General features: G+C 36.5%; 1 protein-coding gene across 1 annotated transcript in view; it reads left to right on the top strand.

The window, feature by feature from the left end:
* The window catches only part of MAN1A1 (mannosidase alpha class 1A member 1), a 139,758-nt gene extending 116,701 nt beyond the window's left edge, over window positions 1–23,057 (top strand). The window contains exons 9-12 of the mRNA XM_021390280.1: window positions 11,638–11,857; window positions 12,658–12,830; window positions 18,588–18,703; window positions 19,541–23,057. Of these exons, the coding sequence (XP_021245955.1) occupies window positions 11,638–11,857; window positions 12,658–12,830; window positions 18,588–18,703; window positions 19,541–19,667 (636 nt within the window). The 3' untranslated portion in view covers window positions 19,668–23,057. The remainder of the gene's footprint in view (window positions 1–11,637; window positions 11,858–12,657; window positions 12,831–18,587; window positions 18,704–19,540) is intronic.

Raw genomic sequence — 23,315 nt, forward strand, 5'->3', positions numbered from 1 at the left:
TTGTAAGTGCAGATTTGGATGTGGTCAGCCTCATTTCCACTGATAACTGAGCAAAAGGTGGATTTAAAATTAGGTTTCAGTATATTTGAAGTTACAATATAAGAACAGTGATATTGTAATAGCTCAGCCATTAGGTTGGCAGCCAAAAAGCAAGAACAAAGTATCTGGTAATACAGTATCAATTCATCTTATTGTGAAAGGCATTTTGAACCACCTCAAAGTCTTCTACTTTCATCAGTTTAATAATGTCATTTCTTTCTTTCAAATGCGTTCTTAGGCAGCGTAAGTGCTAGTGTATAGATATGTGCAGTAAAAAACAGGTTTGCTAGTACAGCTCTTCTGGAAACTGCTGCAGGCTGAGTATTGCTAACGCAGAGATGTCGTGACCCTCATAGGCAAGACCACAAGTGTCTTGCTCCCTGTCCCCCAGGGACTGGCAGAGGAACGTCGCTGCCCACTGCCAACAGGGAGCCAAGAACAGCCATGCACCTCCATGGGTGACACTCCTAAAGCTGCCTTCCTCTGCCTTTCTCTGCCTCCAGCCTAGATTTCAGGCGGGTGGTAGGGACTCAGGGGTCTCGGTCACTCCTGAGCAAGGCATGTGAGTGGGGCAGAGGCCTGTATGCTCTTCCTTGGGTGATGGAGGAAAGGGCTGGGAGTGGCCATACAGCTCATGCAGCCTGCTTGGCTGGCAAGGTGTGTCCATGCAGGTGTCTGAGCTGTGATCGTATTCTCCACTTTCTGTAGTGCAGTACATCTGTATCAAAGCTGAAAGTGTACATGCAGCGTGTGGAGGCATAGCTTGATGCTGTAAAATAGCTTGTCCAGATAACCGCATCTGGGGAGCTACAGTATCACAGAAACTGCAGACTGTTTGTGTGCCATCGACATGTAAGGTTCTTTACCAGACTGACTAGTCTATTTTGAAATCCATCCTGATATTGGCTTTATTGCTACTGATCCTTTACTTATCTAAATTAGCTTTAATTTAAGTGTCTGCACAAGCTGCAGTCTTTCTTTATGACTAAGCCTCCACATTTTGGGCATTCTGAGTCTGCTTCATATTTTCTCAGATAAATTTCCCTTGATGCTTTCAGCATCTTTTTAGGACTACACCAAAGGGAATGGCACACTTATTCCCAGCCGTTTGTTCCTGCATATTCCCACCAAGTTCTAAAAGTGCAATGTGAGGGCTTGATGCCTAATTCAACATCTCCTGCTATCTATAAACCACAAATGAAAATATACGATAAGTTGAACTTCACTGTACAAAGTTGAAATTTATTTAGCTAAAGCAGTGGGGGTTTTCCTTATGCTGCTCAGTAACTTATATTAAAAACAAAGAGTTCTTTCCAGTAGAATTTTTGTAACATCTATGGATTGTTTTCTGGCTGAAGTTAAGTGCAATAACTGACATGCCAAACTATGTTTAAAAGCTTTTTTTTGCCATGAGTGAGGTGTATATTTGGCTGATGCCATTTTCAAGAAAAGTTTATTTCTAATGGAAAAGGGACAGAGATATTGTTTTTAATACCAGAGCACAATCTGAATGTATTTATAAGGCCATCAGAGGGATTCATAAACTCTAGAATTTGCACAAAGACAACTGTACCTATTTTTACTGTAAGTTATTTTTCTTTTGAAAAGTAATACATTTTTTTATATAATGTCCTTCACATAATTTAGGAAGGAAGAGATCTTCTTAAGCTAGTTTAAACAGAAATCATGCAACATCTCGTAGTTATAGAATGTTACCTATCTTGAGGATTTATCTGGCCATAAGGCAAACTCAGTCTTTGCAAGTATCCATTGCAGGAAACGTTTCACTCTTTTCAGCTAGCGCAGTGGATCTCTGAGGGACAACTGAGTAGGTTTAGTAAAGGAATATGATAATTTGGATCAAAAATGGGCCTTCTGGGTTCACTTCAGTCTAGCAACAGCAGGTCACAAGCAACTGCATCAAATCCTCCTCTCTTGAATGCCAGCCCTCATTTTAAAAGTTGAAGAGCAATTTTCCCACTGCTTTTATTCTTACGTTGTCTCACACTCTTGACATTCCGATATCTGTTCCTAATTTTCACATTACATTTTTTCCTGGTCATTGCCTCCGGCTTTCTATATCCTAAGTGTTTCTTCTCTTTCTGACACTGTTTTCATCTCCTCCTTAAGTGTAGTTCTGAAGAAGTGCCATATCTAAGGGCTCTAAAGGGAGAGGCACCTCATCCTAGCAGAACTTTATAGAAGGGGGAAACCCTCACCAGCAGCTCCCAAGGTGATTCAGTTCAACCAGTGGTGGCCTCATGGTATCAGAGAGGAAAGCAGCTGTGTTCTGCAGATATGGTGGTTTACTATTAGACATTTAGACTTGCTAATTTCTCTTACTGGATAACAACTGCTTAGAAGTAACATTGTGACGTGGGAGCTAGTTATCTCCTGACAATGTGGAAATAGAAAATGATGGAAATAGCTAAAAGGCTAAGTAGTGTGAAACCTGGTCACAGCCATTTTCTGCTGGATTTCAGCAGCACACTCCTGAAATGTAGCCTACTGCTATACTATTAAGGAAGTTGTTAAGGAATGTGATAACCTTTTTTGGGTATTAAAGGGAAAAATGCCATTTTTTGCCTCAGAATTTTGAGTATTCAGACAAAATATAGAGGATCTCTTTGGTTTGGTTTGGGTTTTTTTTTGATCATTGTTAACAGTTGAGAGTAACCTTAATATATACCCAGGGAAGCTGTGTGGGGCATTTTTTGTTGTTGTTTTGTTTTGGAAGTGATGGTGGTATGTTTAATTGTCAGCATTAATCAATAAACATTTTTCAGAGCTGTCCAAGAGTGCAGCCATTCAGATAAATAAAACAAAGCCGCTCATACTACTTTCTCATTGAAGTGAGGGACCAAGCGAAGTGTTGTTAGCAAAATGAAACATCATATTGGCAGATAGGCCCTTTTCATCTCTAAGGTTTCAAGAGGGTATATTTAACTGTGGTCACAGGGTGGTGGCTGCTTTGGGTTGATTGCAGTTTCCACTTAGTCACTTATAGTGATTTGCTTTGCTATTAATAGTGATCCTAAAAACTGCATAACTGATACAGACAATGACAGAACTGCAACAACTCAGAATAATTTTTCAAGCTCAGTAAAGCCAAAAGTACATTAATGAATTGGACATTCACTATTTTAACACTTCTTGGCACTCAAGGAAATAGAAAACGGGATAAATCTGCGTCAGCAGTCAGCACGGCTCAATAGGAGCTGATCTTCCCAGTGAAGCAGTTGGGCCCATGGACTTGTTTTGGGGGGGAGGTACCGTCTATGACTTCAGTGTATGAGAATGGATAAATGTGTGGTTTATTTACGTAGTTTGTCAGCTGTTGTGTTAAAAATATTTGTCACACTGCTGCACTAGTGTTCTGTATGTAGTTATACTAAAGCTGCATTATGCAGAAACACAAGATTCATTATGCTTAAGGGACAGGAACATCCGGAGGACTTGATGCTCCCTTTTCTTTCCCGAGCTAGATTTCGGCTACTGTCAGAAGTACGGGAGGAGTTTTGAGACTGTAGCACAAAGCAAAGCTTCTAAAGCCTAAAGAAAGGCTTCTGCAGACTTTTATGCTAATGATTAACTTACAACTACACAGTCTCTATGTTTTGGACTCTACAAAGTACTTTGTTTGTCTGCTTGTTTATGGACCATCATGAGAAGCAGCAAGCTATACAGTTGTTGGAACCCTTGAAGGAGGATTTTAACCAGAAAAGTCTTGCAAGAGAAATTGTCCCCATTTTGCCTGGGGCTTTACTCTTGTCATCAGAAAGCCCTGTCATGTCTGAGCAGCTGTATCCTTAATACTTGCACTGTTTTGCTTTCCTTCCCAAAGGCTAATACAGCAAAAAAGCTTGCCAGGAGGGACAGATATTTATTCTAGAACATTCAGAAAATAGATAATATAAATTTTTGAGAGAGAGATGTGGAGACTTGCTTTGATTCATACTATTCTGTTAATACTGTTTGAAGAATGTGAATAAATCTTGCCTTCTGGTAGCAGACAGCATTAAGTACCTTTAGTGCAGGAGCACTGATGCTTTTGGAGACACTGATAGGCCTTTACAGACAAAAATACATAAGTAGATTTTCAGGCAAAAGTAAGTTATCGGCTTTCCTCTAGAACTTAATCATCTTTTAGTGATCAGATGGATATGTATCATAGCAGTTAAGTGCTTGCCAGCTTTCCCGTTTTGAAAATGTAGGTATCTCCATTACTTCATTCATATTTCATTTCACATGTAAGCTTGTCTGTGTAGCACATCAAGTCCAATAGCAGTAAGTGCTTCACAGTGTTTCTTATGTCAAAATGTTTCTTAAATATAGTCTTTAAACAAATGAAAGTATTCAGATTTCAGTTTTGATCTTTGAAAAGCAGAGTTCAGTAAGCAGTTGGAATCTCAAGCGGAAACAATACCACTGTTCTTTGGCAGAATTGTTTGAATAAGCTGTAGCAAAGGCTCAAACTTCCAATTTCATCCTAGCTTCCCTGTCAGTATGCTTTCATGTGACTCGTGTCTTGTAATATGTACATAAGTATAAATTATATATAAAATTTAAGTTTAGGAAAACACTTATGCAGTGTGTTTTCTGCCGTCTCCAAAATGGCAGTAATAATGGATTAATGGAAATTTCAAACTTTTCTCATTGGAATGAGAAATAAACTCGTTGGAATTTTGGACAAATGATACATTGTATGAATTGTGAAGACTGGTGAAAAAAAGTACCTTAGATCAACTCAGTACAGAGAAGATGATGAAAGAAACTCAAAGTCAGGAAAACAGGCACATGACATACAAACTCAAAGTATGTAAAACCACAGTAATTCTGATCTGCCTGCTTTGTGTTGGTTCAAAGCAATAAATTGCATTGGTACAGGCCATAAATACTAAAATAAAAAGCAAGAAATTGCCACTTTTGAATTCTTGGAAATATCACACCATAGAATTCTCTTTCATGCTCACTGTTGCTTCAGATTGTCAAAATACTGTTTAAGAAGATCCCTAGGGGAAGAAAAATGTATTAAAAGTGTGGACTGAGATAATTTATTGTGCTTTATTATAAAGAAGCATGCAGAGTTGTAATTATCCCCAAGACAAACATCATAAGCCCTGGAAGTTTAGAACAAAGATGATATTTTTGAAGCTTCAAATTTATTACTAAAGGGAAATGGGTAACTGTGGCTGGCAAGAAAGTTTTATCTCCAGCTACAGTGACATCTTGAGGTAGGAAAGGAAATGACTGCGTTTTGTTCTTTAAACAGCCCTAGTCACTGAAATTCGTTAATCATAATTAAGCAGTTTTTGTAAAAGGAGAGTTAAAATATATGTATGCTTGAGGAAGTAGAGGGTCAGTTTTCACTGTATTTTGAGGTTTGTCATTTGTCATCCCTGCTTATTATGCACAGTTAACTTTTTTGTGTTGTGTGTTTATTTTGAATTTAGCAACTTTCTGAGGTACAGGACATTTTTACTGAGAAGGCTACATCTGTGCCAACATTTTTATTCCTTGGTGACATAATCATCCATGAGAATACCCTCTACTAACAATAAGCTTGTTGATCTTTTTTCCTTTCCAAACTCATGTGAACACTGAGATTACTTTAATTCTATATCATCCATTTTGCTCTATAAGCAATCTGGTTCTTTGTCCTAAACAACTCAAAGGGTAAATGAAGGACTTCTTTCAATCACAAGAGGAAGAGGTGAGGAGAAGACTGTGTGTAAACTGCTTTTTGTCCCTTGCAATCCCCAGAGGCTAGGAGAGCTGACAGACTAGCACCAGAGAATCCTGTTTCCTGAGTCACAAATAGTGCTGGAGACCCCACAGTGTGCACCAACATAGGAAATAACTGAGTAGAGGAAAATGGAAATGGGTATTTATTAGGAGGGACCAGTTCTGTTTGTTTTTGCAAGGCTAAGAAACAAATAGGCAGAGGTATAATTTTAACATGTACAATGATCAGTAAGATGCCAGAAGTACTACAAGGTGCACTTGAGTCACAATACAAAATGTAGAAGGGACTGTTAGTGTTTGTAAGTGAATTTTCAAGGATTTTTACAGTTATTGTCTAGAAGGGATAATTTCCCACAAGATGAAAAAAAAAAGATAATTTTGCTAAAAGCTTAATTGCAGTGAGAACTGTAAGCAGAGCATTGCATAAAAGCATACAAACACAAAAAAATTTCAGGAACTGATTCAGTCGTAAGAGTTAGTCTGGCTAAAAGAGCTAAGAGATATACTCCAAACCATATACCATACAGCGTTTACATGAAGTGAATTTATTTGTTTAAATAGCTGTCAAGCATTTATTTTTCTTTAGTCTTCCTTCCTTCCTCTCCTTTTTTGTCAAGTATACTCTGGAGTCAGGTTATCTATTTTTTTTCCAGTAACTGGCAAGTAGCATCTGCTGTTGCTCCCTTCAAGAGCAAGCATTTGCAGCCACCTTTTCTTTGCAACCTTTTATGTTGCACAGGCTTTATGCATTATCTTGATACAAAAAAAAAATTCTAATTGAATTGCAGAAATACATTCTGTAAAATGGTAACATGAAATCTCCATTTACTTAAAAGGAAATCTGTGCTGGCTCCTAACAATAATCCATCGGTAATGTATTTTCAGCTAATCAAAGACCACATTCTTCTAGCCTTTTGGTATCTTTGCAGATGTTATCCATTGGTTTATGTTGAACATATTCATTTCAGTGAAATTAAATAATAACCTCTATAGTGAAAATATGACACCACCTGATCTACATGTAGTGAAACTCAGAAGGAATGATTTGTAGGTAGGGTCTAAGTTATACTAGAGCTACACTTACTTAAAATAAATGTGTGCCTTTTTAAAATGTGTAGATAATTATGTCAAAAAAAGTAAATTGATTCTGAGTAGGAAATTGAAAATTAATTCTGCCAAATAGAAATTTCCACTTGGGTAGATCTTTATCAAATTCCTACTCAATCTTCTTTTATAATAATTTGTTTCAGCAACTTCAGTTCCCTGACAGAACTTCACCCACAGCACTGCAGATAGGAATTAGCATTTCGCTATGGGCTCATAACCCCAAGCTTTTCATCCTACTCTTCAAGTTCAGACACTTGTTATATCCCTGTTTAAACTGAGAGTATTTCTTCCCCATCCTGCTACTTTCTTATCTTTGTCTTCAGATTTCTCTTACCCTTAAACACTTGTCCATTTATTCCAACTAGTAATTTAACCTTGTTCTGGACTTCAAGCTTATTTAAAAAACAGAAATCTTTGTTCAGTCTCTCCTTATGGCCCTTAAAAGCTAGGTGAAATTCTCTCTGAAAAAAAAATTGGATTTGCTGTTTAAAAAGTGCTTACTGATTTAACCTGTAAAAATATTAAAGTGTTTGAATTGAACTGCTTAAAAATTCCAGAAGATGGATATTGAATGGCTGTGGTATGTTGAGTATAGATTCAGAACTGATAATTGAAACATTACTGATTTTTGTTTATTATTTATCTTGAAAATACTTTAATATGCTTATGGATTATACAAACACTAAGTTATTCCAGAAGTAGTGCTTTACAAATATTTCAAAGTAAATTCTGAAATTCAACTGTAGTTGAGCTGGATTTGTGGGGAAAAGGGAGGTTTTACTATACATCTTAATGTAAATACTGTCACCCGTACAGTTTATAATTTCAGAGAATACATTAATTGATAGTTATGTTGGGGATTTTCTTTTACGTGTTGTACTCATGCAGGCTATGGATTTCTTAAGATCTAAATCATTTACATTTTTAAGGCTTTCTAAATATGGTGGTCTTTCATAATTCTATCTAATTTTTATTGTCAAGTTCTTTGAGCACCTCAAGTACTGTGTCCAGTTTTGGGCCCCTCGCTACAAGAAAGGCGAGGCCCTGGAGCATGTCCAGAGAAGGGCAACAAAGCTCGTGAGGGGTCTGGAGCACAGGCCGTATGAGAAGCGGCTGAGGGAGCTGGGGTTGTTTAGTCTGGAGAAGGAGATTCTCAGGGATGACCTTATCACTCTCTACAACTACCTGAAGGGAGGTTGTGGTGAGGTGGGGGTTGGCCTTTTCTCCCATATATCTCACAACAGGACTAGAGAGAATGGCCTCAAGTTGTGCCAGGGGAGACTGAGGTTGGACGTTAGGAAATAATTCTTCTCTGAGAGAGTGATCAAGTGCTGGAATGGGCTGCCCAGGGAGGTAGTGGAATCAACATCCCTGGAGGTGTTCAAGAAACATTTAGATGTTGTACTGAGGGACATGTTTTAGTGGGAAATATTGGTGATAGGTGGATGGTTATATTGCATGATCTTAGAGGTCGTTTCCAACCTTGAAGAGTCTATGATTCCACGATTCTGATTCTAAAACAACTGGAATACACCTAACAAATTACTGATAATTTGACAATTTTATGCCATACTGGAATTACTCCAAATATTGCACAATTGCGATACTGCAAAATCTTTAGCAACTCTTGGGTGAATGTTGTTTCCAAGCAAGTGACCAGTATCTTTGTTCTCAGTGGAAGAGCAGATAGATAGTGATGAGAGAAGGAAAACCTATTTCTAACACTTGCTTAGCTCAGACTAAAAATGGCCCATGAAGAAACTTCTTGGTATTAGCTATGGCTTGTTCGAGTCTCCACTATGGGAAGAGACGCTCCACTGCCCTTACGTGGTTTCCAAAATCTGTCCAGCTGAGGGCAGTTTGCTTAAAACAGCAAGTTGCATAGCTTTTACAACCATGTAACTTCATAACCATAGAACTAGAAATTAACTTGGGCTTCATGAAGGTACAGTATTTGTTTTCCTGTCTTCAATAAGAAAAGTTTGTGTTGGTGGATTTGCAAGTTCTGCACACTTAGAACTTCTGAAGGTTATTTGTACAGATGGAAGGTTATTTGTATGTCATTTCTAGGTATAGTTAATTACCTAGCATGCAGTTAGTAAGGGTATATATGTAGGTGTAAGTATTATCTAGCATTCAGGCTCTGCAATTGTATTGAGGCAATTGAGAGTCCATCATATAAAACAACTACATAATGAAAATAACTTTAAATAAAATGCTTACGTAGTGAAGATAACTATAAATAGATATAAGTACTAGTTCTTAATAGGGCTCATTAGTAAAATGAGTGCAATATATGTTCTCTACAAAATATGAACAATTTGGAAATTATTTTTATTTTGCAACATTTTAATATCAATTAGCACCAGGTTATTTTTTAACACCAGTTTCTGAAATTGATTTTAAAATTTCTCCAATGGATGTTATCTTTTTCAGTGTGACATTTTATCCAGAGACAAAAAAAACAGGGGGGAGGGACAAAAAACACAACTCTGAAAGGCTTACTGGTATCTCAGAATCCATTTTCATACTAAAATAATAAAATCTGGTGTGGTTCTAGTAGTTCTGGATTTATATGACCAGTGTTATTTCTGTCATGTACAGTAATGCTTCAGTCTGTCTTTCATTTAAAAAAAAAAAGAACGCAATACAAGTAAATCTATTTATCAATTGAATTTTAATTTGTTTATTTTGTAATAAATTCTTAATCAGCAGTTAAGCGACCAACGGAGTTATCAGGCATTAACAGAATTGTTGATTTGGTGAGATGGAGATACCCTGCTGAAAGATCTAATGAAGTGTCACTGAATTAAAAGTTTTTCATTTCTGAACTTAGCTTTAGATTACTTTTCCTTAAGAATGCCCAAGTAGTCTGAAACCTATTTCCCACAAAACTTTTCTGTGTTTTTAGCAATAAGGTATCCTATTGGAGTATACAAACTGCTTTATAAAAATCGAACAGCACACTGAAAGATGCTGGAAGTTTTCCAGTAATTTCTATCTTCTCATAAATTTCACCTGTTTATGTAGCAATACATTTTATAGTAGGTTCTGTGAACTCTGTTCTATCAATTCTTTAATTATACATTAAAGTACTTTATACCCAATGAGATAACTGAAAAGAAAACACATTTCAAAGAACATTATTTTAAAAAGCTGTACCAAGGTTTTCCACTACTAGTTTCCCAACCTGACAGAAAAGCTTTTTGATAATGCACTTGGAATACATGGCCACTGTTACCTTCATATGACCTTAACCCCTGTAATTCTTTCGTCTTCCACAGTGGGGTATGTTGTTTGGATACTTAAGGGATGCATTTCTCATCCTTTCCCCCTTCATATTTAATTCCTGTTTCTATAGGTTGAATTACACAGGATTTGATTAAAATACAGATAGCTTCATTATTTACTGATTCTTTAAAATTTAGGTATGTTTTCACTTGGCATCCAATGCTAAAAGTATTTAATCCGGGTCAAAACAAAAGGATTGAGGATCTTTCTAAGACAATAGTGGACCTGGAGGCAGGCAGAAAACACCCTCACTGACTGCTTTGCAGTAGTATTAGTGGAAAACAAACTGTATACTTTGATATGACATTCCTGCCCACACCCCACTCCCCCTCTAAAAAAGCTACATAGTAAGTAAAACTTGTAGAATTATTCTGCTGATGCTTCTGGTTTACAGCAGCTTTTTCAAGCTTATAAAACAACCTTTACAGATGTTTAAATGGGAAGAAATAAATACAATCAGTACCTTCTCTTTATTACATGTTGTTTTTAATCCTAGCTTTTTTGTTAATAGTTCTCTGTACTGATACTTTATTAATTTTCTCTCTCTTGTACAATGCATGCTCAGTACTGTTTCTGGGTCTCTCGATTTCAATAGAATAAACAAGAACACTGGTGGCTAACTGAGTGTATGATAGAGTTGTTCATCTCCCCTCCACTACCCTTTAAAGCAATAACTTAATTTCTCTGTGTGTTTCTAATTAATGCATTCTCCTGCATCATCTCCATTGTTTTAATTTTGCTCCTCTGCAAACAGATGGCTGTTTTCCTGGATTCAGTAATCATTGACCAGACATTGCTATCAGCACCCACTTCTAATTCTCTCCCAGAGATATGTTTCTTATTCTGCTTAGTTTTTCGTTTTTTTCTTGAGTCTCAAAGAATCTCTGCTCTTGGTTTATGACTACAGAGGAATTCAATCTTTGGGGAAAATTCATTGGTCTTGGTTGAGAGTGCCATATAGTCCCAAAAGCATCATTTAGTACACTGACTCAGACGTTTTGAATGTGAATTTAGACCTGCATATAATACACATGAATTTATATCAATAAACAAATCAGTTGTCAGAGTTCAGATTGGAAATATGGAAGCTGAAGTAATGCTAAGCACCATCAAAAATGAAATTATCTGAAAACGTTCAAATTAAGAAGGAGAAAAAGAAATTTTAATGCTATTTTATTTTTTTAGGCCTTTTGTATAAAATATACTGTGTAAATTGCTGAACGTTGAGGCAGAATTAATCATCATTACCAATGTATTCTAATCTATGTTGTAGCTATACTTTGAATTTGTGCCAACTCATATCTATTTTACCTTATAAGCAAAGGCAACACAGAGAAAAAACAACTGACATATAAAACAATCTTAAGGTGTCCCTGTTATTTGTCTTGGTCTTTCACACTTTACCAAGTGGTAATTTTTGATTAAAATAACAACAACAACAATGTGCTTCCACAGGCCATAGAGACCCATCTCATTCGAAGATCAAGTGGGGGACTGACATACATCGCTGAGTGGAAGGGTGGACTGCTCGAACACAAGATGGGACATCTGACTTGTTTTGCTGGAGGCATGTTTGCTCTAGGAGCAGATGGAGCACCTAGTGACAAGACAGGCCATCACATTGAGCTTGGTGCTGAAATTGCTAGAACTTGTCACGAATCGTATGATCGTACAAGTAAGTACAGTGTCAGAGAGTTCAGTTTTGTGAAGCCAGCCATCAGTGTTTTACTCACAGTGGTGAATAAAAGTTGAATCATAGCAAAACCTCTTCATCCTTTCTGATAAAATGCTTGTTTGATTCAGGAGTAACTTTAAGAATGGCTGTTTTTTTTCATAAATAATTTCTGTGCATCTGAATTATAGCTACTCACTGTAGTGACTAACTGTAGTGAGTAACATTACAGCTTTTTTTTTCCATGTTGTCAATTTTTTCATAGCCAAATACAAGTGATGGAGGGAATCTGTTCATTTATGCATCATTAATTATGCTTTATGCACAGAAAAATATTTTATTCTCAATTCTGTTGGTACAATGCTGCAAACAAAGAATTGCAGAAAGAAAATGAATTTCTGAGCCTGAAATTTCTTTGGATTCTTTCATCTTATTAAAATAACCCTGGCAGCATTTCAGATTCCAGGTGTATTTTCAAGTTTAACACTGAAAAGTGAATATCCTCATCTTTTAAGGAAAACCTAATATGCTGCTAATTCTGTAAAGTTTTCCAGAATACAGATGTTAGCATCACTGTTTAAACTGGAACTGCTGTTTAAAGCATTGTTAAAGAATAGGTCTTTAGCGCTGTGATTTATTTGCAAAATATTAGAAAAAGGAGCTGCTGTAATATCTGTCAAAAATTATATAAATTTTAGGTAACATACCTTGTGTGGTATGAAATGATAGTTAATTTGACAGGTTACAGGATTTGAAACCTTTTTTAATGCCTTTACTTTAGCATATGTTTTTATATTGGGTAGGCATGAAACTGGGACCAGAAGCATTCAGATTTGATGGTGGAGTTGAGGCCATTGCTACAAGACAAAATGAAAAATACTACATCCTACGACCTGAAGTCATAGAGACCTACATGTACATGTGGCGGCTCACTCATGACCCCAAGTACAGGCAATGGGCATGGGAAGCTGTAGAGGTAACGTTGTACAGGACCTTTCTCTTCCTAAATTCTAGTATCTTGTTATGTGAGCTATTGAACAAAATCTGGATTTTGCTTAGCAGCTGAAGAGTAAGTAATCATTTTAAATCAGTAATATCAACTCAAATTTCCGGAGATTCATTTACTAAATGAAATAAGATGATTTTGACTAACTCATATCCTGTTGGTATTGTATATTTGAAAAATACCCTGTGATTTTTCTTTATTAAATATTTCTCTGATCAGAGTCATATTGGAATGTTCTGCTCAAAATGCTGAGTATTGCTGCATGTAAATGGAAAGTGAAAAATGTGACGTATTTGAGTCTTGGACATGGAAATAAGTTCTATGATGTGTATTTTCTATAGTAATTGTATTAAGGTGATTTTAATTAGGGTGATTAAGGCCAAGATTAAGTGTATAGATAGTACCAAACATTTTAAAATTGTGTTACTTTTAACAATAGGTCATCTGGACTAAGCTCTGTTAATGATAACAATCTCATCAAGATTTCAGTGTCTGTGTCCCACAACCCTTGAACTTCATCCAATAATGCTGAATCTAGCAACATGAACATTCTACACTGCAAAAATTGTCTTGCCAAATCCATCATTTTTATCCCTTACTGATAATTCAGGCTGGCAGTGGTGAAGTCAATGAGAGAAGCCTGAGGGCTTCAGTATCCTGGGCTGCATCAGAAAAGGGGTACACATCAGGGAGAGGGAGGCGACTGTCTCCCTCTGCTCTGCCCTTATGAGGCCCCATCTGGAGTACTGCATCAGGTCTGGGGCCTCCAACACACGAAGAATGTGGACCTGTTGGGCTGGGTCCAGAGGAGGGCTGTGTAGATGATCAGAGGGCTGGAGGACCTCTCCTATGAAGAATGGTTGAGTGAGTTGGGCTTCTTTAGCTTAGAGAAGTCTCCGGGAAGACCTTATTGCAGCATTCCAGTACTTGAAGAGAGCTTACAAGCAGGAATAGGACCATCTTTTTACACAGTCTGATAGTGATAGGAAAAGGGGGAATGGCTTTAAACTAAAAGAGGATAGATTTAGGTTAGATGTTAGGAAGAAATTTTTTACTTAGAGGGTGGTAAGGCACTGGAAAAGTTGCCCAGAGAGGTTGTGGATGCCCCATCTCTGGAGGCATTCAAGGCCAGGTTGGATGGGATCCTGGGCAGCTTGATATAGTGTTTGGCAACCCTGCCCATGGCAGAGGGGTTGGAACTAGTTGATGTTTAAGGTCCCCTGCAACCTAAGCCATTCTATGATATGATATAATAATTTCCCTTGTTTCAGAGGTTAATCACTCTTACTGTTGGATGTGAATGCCATTGGATTTACCTTGTGTTGTCCTGCAGGCATGGGCTTATATTATTCTTCCAGAGTTTGCTTATTTTCTCCTCACACTGATGTTGTACTTCTTAAATTATCTGCCTATCACTCTTTGTTTGAGATTTTTAAGTGAACTGAGCCCTTATGAGAAGATAAAGGAGGCTAAAGAATATTAATTTTGCGGCTCTGTATTCTAAAGAAAAACACAAAAGAAGAAAGTAAAACTCTCAGTGTTTTGTTATCAATGACCCCTCAGTCCTTTGCAGAGCTATTGCCTTCCGGGATTTTAAAACCATCCTGTTTGTCAGTTTGTCCAACACCTCTTGTTTCTAGGATTGTATGATTGTAACTCTTTGGAATGGCCTTCTACTAGTCTTAGAAGCTTGCTCTACGGTCAGGGAAGAACACATTGACTTGTTGCACAATTACCTGTCCCTGGGAGACCCTACTAGAGAGCTATTACTGCATTACAGTTCCATGTACCTGGCTGCAATGTGACTTCTGCAGCTACCTGGCTCCCTATACAGCAATAAAAATCTGTAATTGTACTCCGTATTCATTCTCTGAGATACTGAATGTTATCTCAAATGTTGTGCAAAAAAGAGCATTTCAATTTTGGTTATTAGATACTCTTTAGGAATTAAATTCATGACACAATCTGCTTTCCATAGTCGAACTATAGTAATCTCCAACTCTTTATTTCCTGCATATTCTGTCCAATTCCATATCTGCAGTCAACACTATATTTAGCTAGGTAGGGTGTAGTTATTTTGGACAATGTGTTTACTAGCTTCAGGTGTTGGCTGTATATGCCTTCAAATGATATGTTGCTGAGTTACTGATTCCAAATCAATTTTTTTTGCAAAAGCCTCTACTGTAGAGTGTTGTTCCCGTACTTCCCTCTTTCCTAACACCATCCATATGCACACATTTTGCTACTGGACTCTTCCCAGGCAGATTATAATTGAAATGTTTAAAATCACTTTTTATGGAAGTCATCCCACTAGGCTTCAGCAGTGCCAAGTGTAGAATGTTCCTTCTCCAGATGATTTTCCTGACTCATTGTTGCTGCCCACACTGTTAACATTGTTATAAACAATTGAAATGTTTCTCTTATTATTATTCTTTACCCTGTTGGTTCCGTTTGTGTTTATTCCAAGTCTGTATACTCATTTACCTTCTTAGTGCTCTCCCCTTATTCCTTGTTTAACATTCTTGTGGCTACTTTAGTCTAGCTCTAAATTAATGGTTTAGAGCCCATCTGCGGCAGATGCAGCTGGTCCCGTTCTGTACAGGCCCATCTTCCGTAGTCTTAATGTGCAACTGAGTATTTCATAAAAACAGATCTTGCAACTTCACAGAAGCTGTACAGTCAGTTGTAGGTTTCAAACATTTTCTTTTTTCCCCTTTGATGTTTCTAGCTCATACAACTCTACTTGATGCTGCTTTTTTTCATTCCAGCGTGTGTCATAGTAGTTTACAACAACTACTTCACAAGTTCGTAGAATCATAGAATCACCAAGGTTAGAAGTGACCTCCAAGACCATCCAGTCCAACCGTTCATCTACCACCAATATTTCCCCACTAAACCATGTCCTTTAGTATAGCATCTAAATGTTTCTTGAACACCTCCAGTTCTGCTCACTCTTGCTCTTGTGCCAGAGAACACATCACTCCATTCTTGTGCTCTTTGGGAGATCCCTACCCACTTAATATGGGAAATTTAGTTACCAGCGCTGTTTTCATTAAGAGAAAGTAGTGACTGTAAAAAAAAGGGGGGAGGAGAGTGGGTGGTAACAATCAGACCATTTGTTGTAGTCTGAAAATGCTGGGTTTTAGGAATTTCATGTCCATTTTCAACTCATGACACTGACAATAGTAATTCATGTTTGTTTCCTAGTGCCCATGTAGTAGGAGGCTGCAGCTGTGCCATGGTCATGAACTGCTAAGCTCTCCAACACAGAACACATCTATTATTTCATTCTCTAAATTTTATAGTCTGAAAAAACACTCTCGTCTCTCTATTTTTTTTTTTTTTTTTTAACTCTGGAGGCTTGCTTTGCTGCCTCAGTTTGTCCATTCTGTATATACTTCAGTTTCTGGAGAAAATGCAGTTGTGACCGACAGCAACATCCACTTTTACTGATTCAAAAAGATGTTATCAGCTTAGCTCATGAATGTCTCCCTTTCAGCATTATAATTATGGCACATATTTTGAATTCATAGCACTTCCTTTGTTTTTTTTCCTTCATGAGACTTTCACTTTATTTATGTTTTCCATTACTAACATAACTGATCTTAGCCACTCTCATTTTCCAAGGACTACTAATTTAAAATGTGTTAAGTCAATTCTCCTCGCCTACCGCTGCTCCACAGTAAGTATGAATGTCACTGTGTTCTGAAATGGAAGGCAGAGGCACAAAACGACATTCCTGCTGGATAAAGAGTGGTTACAACAACTATGTTTTTTATGGTACTAACACCCGATGTTAATGTTCTGTTCCTTTAGTCTAGTGCAAAGTAGCTTTCAGGGTTAAGATGATGCACATTCACACAAAGCAGATACCACCAAGGGGCTAAAACTGTGCAAGTTAATCCCTTAGTTTTTGTCATAGCAGTGTGTTCAGTTGCATATGTGGTATCTCTCTACAGTTAACTCTGGTGATCCTCATGAGGAAAGCTCTAACTACACATTGGAGCACATAAACCCAAAAAAGCAATTTGTTTTATTTTGCTTCACCTTGATTAGAATGCAGATGTTTCCTTGAATAAAAGCTTTATCCTTCAAGTTCTCCTTCTACTGTGCCTCAGAAAACATAATCTTGTGTTTGACATTGAAAATCCAGGCACAGATTCAGCATTTTGAATTCATTGCAGGTTCAAGTAGATGAAAGAAAAGGAATACTAGCCAAGGGAAATTACTTGTTTAAGCTTAAGTATATTTGTCACTTAGTAAAACTGTCCAGGAAAATTAAAGAACCTCAACACACACAAGAGAAGACAAATAGGCCTGTTATATTTTAAAGGATCTCTTCTGGAGAAAAATGTCTTTTAAATATACAATAGGCAGCTTACTCTCTGGTGAAAGCTATAGAGAGCCTGACATGCAAGCTAAATATATGCAGATAGCTAACCAGGACTCCAGCATCAAGGAAATATAGGATATCTACTCACAGCTAGACACAGATCTTGAACAGCTTTTAAAGCAGGTGGAGGTGGTAGATACCTCAGTAATCATTAGTGATTTTTAGTCCCATCGTTCATCAGAAAACACTTTTTCTGCCTGCTTTCTTGTTTTCAGGTGTATTTTCTGCTTTTTTGTTCGTTTCTGCTATATGTGGTTTGAAATATAGATTTTCTGAAAGAAAATTGAGACTACGAGATAAATCTCATAGTCACTTCAGTGATATTTGTAATAACTTCAAAAATGGAGAAACTAGTTGTCTAACAGGATTAGAGCCTTTCATCTCCTTGTCAGGGTTTTGATGAAGCTCCAGGTATTTCTGCTTCAATGTTGTTGCTCCCAAGCTTATTTCCACAGAGAGCACCATGTTACAGAGTAGGGTGGTCCTGAGTAGACATAGTCAGCCATTGTGTTTACTGTCATTTTCCTTGTGAGACATTATTTAGAGCTAAAGAAAGACCATTTTCTGGATTTGTTTTTGAATAATGAGTTGTTAAATTAAATCATTGTACATTCTCTTCAGGATATTTACATTAAATCTAGTCACATAGCAAGAAACAAAGATTATTTGCAAAAAGGTTTTCAAAGAAAAATAGGACCCAATGCAGAAAGAAGTACAGTCACAGCCCAGTATCAGACATTTGCCTATCAAAAATGAAATAATTGAAAAAAAAAAAAAAAGAAAGAAAGAAAAAAAAAAACCTCAACAACTTACATAGGAAATGGACAGTTGGCTTCCCCTTTCCAAAACTAAGGAAAAAAAAGGCAAATAAAATACTGATCTTAACTGTAGCATTCAATTCAATCACAATAAATTTTAAGCACTAAAATATGACCAGGGAAAATATGACCATGATCCCTTCAGGGATCTCTGAAGGCTGTACAGACAAACCTATGACAGAGGAGGTATCCTATCAAAAATAGAAAATAGAAAATAACATATAGTACCTCTATCTCTACACTGATGCATCACTATACATTTCCCTCTGAAAACTGGTTTGTGTTCACTTCTTTTTGAATTTGTCATTTTGATTCTCTTCTTAAATGTAAAACTACATGTGTGTTTTTAAAGAGATTTCTATCTAGAGCTCTGTGTAGTTTTCAGCTCTTTAACAAATAAAAATTGTGATACATTTGTGGTAGTTACAGTGTTATTGTCAAACAATCAAAACCTGACAGGTTATTCATATTATTAAACCTGATGTCTTCTTTTTTTTTTCCCTCATCCATCTGTAGGCACTGGAAAAACATTGCAGAGTAGATGGTGGCTATTCTGGCATTAGAGATGTTTATAGTAATCATGAAAGCCATGATGATGTGCAGCAAAGTTTCTTCCTTTCGGAGACACTCAAGTAAGTTAAGAAAGTTGACTTTCATTAATATCAAGTAGTTCTATGTATCATCTTTACAGATAAGTATTTATCATTAGTACCCTTGACATTCATGTAACAAAATCTGACTGAAATAGTAGAGCTTTTCTTAGGTGACAGGAAGCCAAATTGCCTTTTTTTTTTTCTCTTCTGTATCAGTAAAGTAAATTCTATGACTTTTAAAAATTGTCTTCAAAGACACTTGGTAGTCTTTGGTGAGAAATTATACCTATAGGCATTGATAGGTTCTAATTACATATGGAACACCAGGAAAACACCAGGAAACAAAGGAAACAACACCAGGAAAACAAATTGAGAATGCAGAGGACTTATCAGGCATATATCACATACTTTTCATTTTAAGTCTGCAGACTGATGAAAAAAAAGCGAAGTTGCATGGTAAGCTCACGCATCCTGTTAAGAGGAAAAAAACAGAAGTCTTTATTTTCTACCTCTGTCTCCAAAATTTTTAACGAAACGCATGAAGTTTTATTTAGATGATCTCCAGAGGACTCTTCCAACCCCCATTCTGTGAAAAGTCTTCAGGGAAGGACTTATTTTTCTTTATCAGAATAGAGGAGCTGGGGTATTGGTCTCTACTTGTTATTGCCCTCCAACCTGAGTTGAGTAGCCCCAAAGCTTTGTGCTAACCATTATTATGCTACGACTTAATATTTTCTGTTTGGTCAGTGGTTTCCATTGATAGATTCATCTATCAATGAAATAGAGATAGAGATCAGATATTCACGTTTTCTTGAAAATGATTGTTGTTTCATTTGCCTGATATAGTCACATTTCCTGCTTTTTTTTTCTTGCCAGATACTTATATTTGCTGTTTTCTGATGATGATCTTCTTCCATTTGAGCACTGGGTCTTCAACACAGAGGCTCATCCCTTCCCTATTCTTCGCAAAGAGGATGGGAGTAAAGAAGAAAAAGAAAAATAGATCAAGTTTTAATTTGTTTCATTCCTTATGTTTCTTTCCAGGACTTGGGCATGATATTTGGTTTTAAATTCTTGAGTTAAATTTTTAAATCAAGTGTTTTGCAGTCTGTTTTCTTTAACAGTAAATATTTATGAATGGACCCAAACTCATAAAACTTCAGTCATCAACTGAACCACTTTTTAGAAGAAAAATACAGCATCTCTCCAGATTTTGTTAGACTGCAGTGTAATCTTGGCCAAAAAGAGCAGAGGGTCTGCATATTACGTGTTTCCTGTTATACTTTTAATTTGACTGCAAAATGTTTTCTCCTCCATGAGGAGATGTCTGCTTTAAGCTGTAATATTTTGCCATGTTGCAAAAAGCCATATTGAATTAAGTATATAAAGAGCTTTTTTTCTTCCTTTTTTTTTTTTTTTTTTTTTTTTTTTTTTTTTTTTTTTTGTTCTATGTTCATTTGTTTTGTGTGTCATCCAAGACAAATATTGTGACTGTGACAGCCTCTTCTTATGCGGGTCTATCATTACTTGGTGAAGTATCTGATGTATTTCATTGTCAAATAAGTCTACATAGGAATATTTTCATCTCATGCAGACACAACTCTGAAACTGCAGTATACGTTGGAGTTAGTCTCAACTAGTTTTATGAGTTTAGCACATTAGTTAGCACACTAGATTTTCAGGTTTTTATTAGAATATCACTGTAGAGCAAATAGTTTCTTCCCTTTTCTAAGTGGAGTTATCCCGATGCCTTTAGTCAGGCCAATATGGAGTAAAATAAGATAATCATTTCTTGTTAGGAAAAGGAGTCTTGCCGTCTTTATGTTTTTAATCCAGTAGCTTTCATTTGGTTAGATGGTAAAAAGACAAAATAAAGCTACTCAATGAATTTATCCATGAAGTTAAGCTGAGAATTATTTTAGAGACAATTTGGTGTTCTGTGATTTTCTGAAGCACTCAGCTGGTTCAAACTCGACACCAGTCTTCATACTTTATTGTCACAAAGCAATATAATGTATCTTTATGAACAAAATCAGATGTTCAGATGCCTTGAAAAAAACTCAACTCCTTCAGATTGGAAATTATCCAGCATAGAACTAGAACTTTCTGAAAGCACCTACTCTGTTTTTTCTAAGTGACAGAAATGCAGTATGTTGTAGAATAGTCCTTAGATTAGAAGCTTAGTTTACTAAGAAAGGTAACAGTTTTGCCAAAAATGTTTTACTTTGTGGTATCACCAAAGGGAAAAGAATCGGGCATGATCAATTCCTTCCTTTACTTAAGCATAGCTTGGAGTGTCTTACATTGTTTTTAAGTCTACACATGTTTTCACTCAGTGAAAGGATGAATTTTATACACTTTGAGTAGGGTACAACACCTGGCTTCCCTTTCTGAGAAAGCGCATTATGGACTGATTTGACTGCAACAAAACAAATGGTTCTGATCAGTTATCTATTTTAAACTTTGTAAGCTGTCTATCTCACATATCCAGCATAGCTAATCAGAGCTGAGGAAACGTTTGTTTAGGCATTACAGAGTACATTTTACTACTTTTTTCTATACTGATAAAGGTCTGCAGTATAGGCTTTACTTATGTGGAAGCCAAGAGCAAAGATAACATTACATTTTTATATATATGGGAGGCTGACCCATAAACATTACCCTCTGGAGTGTTTAAGACAACACTGCCTATCTGGTTCTGCCACAGACAGAGAAGACAGGGTCTGCCACGTGAGCTGCCAAAGACATTTCTACAGGGGGCAAGGCAAGAGCATCTCCACTGATGCTGTTTCTTCTTTCAAAGGCCTGGCAGAGCTGTGCAGTCATACATGGAAGTTAACAGAAGGATTCTGCTGAGCCTCTGCAACCCAGAACAGGGAGAATGAATACAAATATATATACAGCTGTCTAGAATAAAGCCTGCTTGGATGGAATCAGCAAGTTGGGTTGAGATTTTTTGCTCTTGTGCAGAAGTATTATTTTTTTAAAGTATGGATTCTCTCATGTCGGAGTAACAGTTTGAGAATAAGCGAAGAACGAATCCCTGACCCTCCTCTGTTGAAAAGCAGAATTCCTGCTTACGTTGATAATCTGGAATTTGTAACTGCGAAACCGTATTTATAAGGGAGCTTTTTTTCCCCCAGTTACAACAGAGAAATGATAGCTATCTCTACATACACAATTATCTTCCCTCTTAAAGATAAATAAGACAAAAGTATAATAATTACTTCTTTCATTAGGTCACCTGCTGCTGCCTACCACGTGTTTGCGCATGTGCTGCTATAGGCCTCATATCAGTTAACTAACTTCAATAACTCAGACAAAAGCAGTCTTTGAGAAATGCGTTTTGTAAGCCTCTTTTTACATGTTTTTCTTAACCACAGTATGCTTCCCCCCAGATGTGTCCAGTGATCTTGTGTTTATTTAATAAGTGTCAGAGAAACACTGGAGAACCTGATAAGTTCTTCTTGTTTCAAAAAACGGGCAAACACAAAACTGTTGTATGCATTGGGTCCTGTGTGCTTAAATACATGTCATGACTGTTTACTTGCAATACAGATATTTGGTGTGAATATTTTTTTAGTTTGATAGTTACGATGATTTGAAAGAGCACAAATTTGATGTGACTGGTATTGGTATTCAGGTTGTATGTACAAACTGCACTATACTGTACTTTTTGTAAACAAATGTAAGTAGACGAGAAGATTGTACAACGTGTAGATCTGCCAACTGTAAGAAAACTTTTCATAAACTGAGAATATATTGATTTTATTTTTATTTTTTTTAATAACCCCAAAACACCAAAGCTAGAGTAATCATTTTGAAACAGTCACTACTTACCAGCAGTTGTTAGATTGCTGAAATAACATTCATTTTATTTTCATTCACTTAACTAGCTGTGTGGAAGTGGCTACCAGTGGTCGCTTTGTATTCCCAGTCATTCATAAGAGCAAAAGAAATTGCATTATGGAGTGGTATAATCTTTGCATAAACACACTTGCCTATCCTCTTTCCATTTCTTTGTAGCAAAATAACACATTTAAATCTGCATATGTTAAGTCCTAAGAAATAAATCCTTTTAAAAGGCAACCATACTGTTTCATGGAAAAAAAAATATTGTTCTGATCATTTGTGAAGTACGTATTGCATATTTGTTGGTTGTACACAGATTTTTGCAATGCCCCATGGCTCTCTGTTTCTATAGTGACTTCATCATACATATTTTCCATTTCTGAGACATCTAAATTGGTTTTGATTTGTACATATTCCATTTAGTCTTCTTATCTTTATATAAATCCTGAAATTATGGAATACATAATAGATCAAGATGCTTAATTTTTAAGAACTTATATTTGTAAAAATTTCTCTATTGTGAATAAAGTCTTTTAATATATCTGTTCAACTTGTTCTAATTTTTCCTAAGTGCACTGCAGAAGTAACTACAGTAACCTCCTGCATAGCCTGGTTTGTCTGCTGTACTCATGAATTTTTGTCAGCAGATTGGTTACACACGGATTAGTACTCTGTATTTGTTTAGATACTTTTGTTAATAATTAATGTTAGTCAGTTCATAGAATCACTACCACAAAAATCAATTCCTAGAATTCACTCTCCCAAATGTATTTTACTAGAAAGTAAGCTTACTAATGAA

The sequence above is a fragment of the Numida meleagris genome, chromosome 3 (assembly GCF_002078875.1).
Source record: "Numida meleagris isolate 19003 breed g44 Domestic line chromosome 3, NumMel1.0, whole genome shotgun sequence".
Lineage (NCBI taxonomy): Eukaryota > Metazoa > Chordata > Aves > Galliformes > Numididae > Numida > Numida meleagris.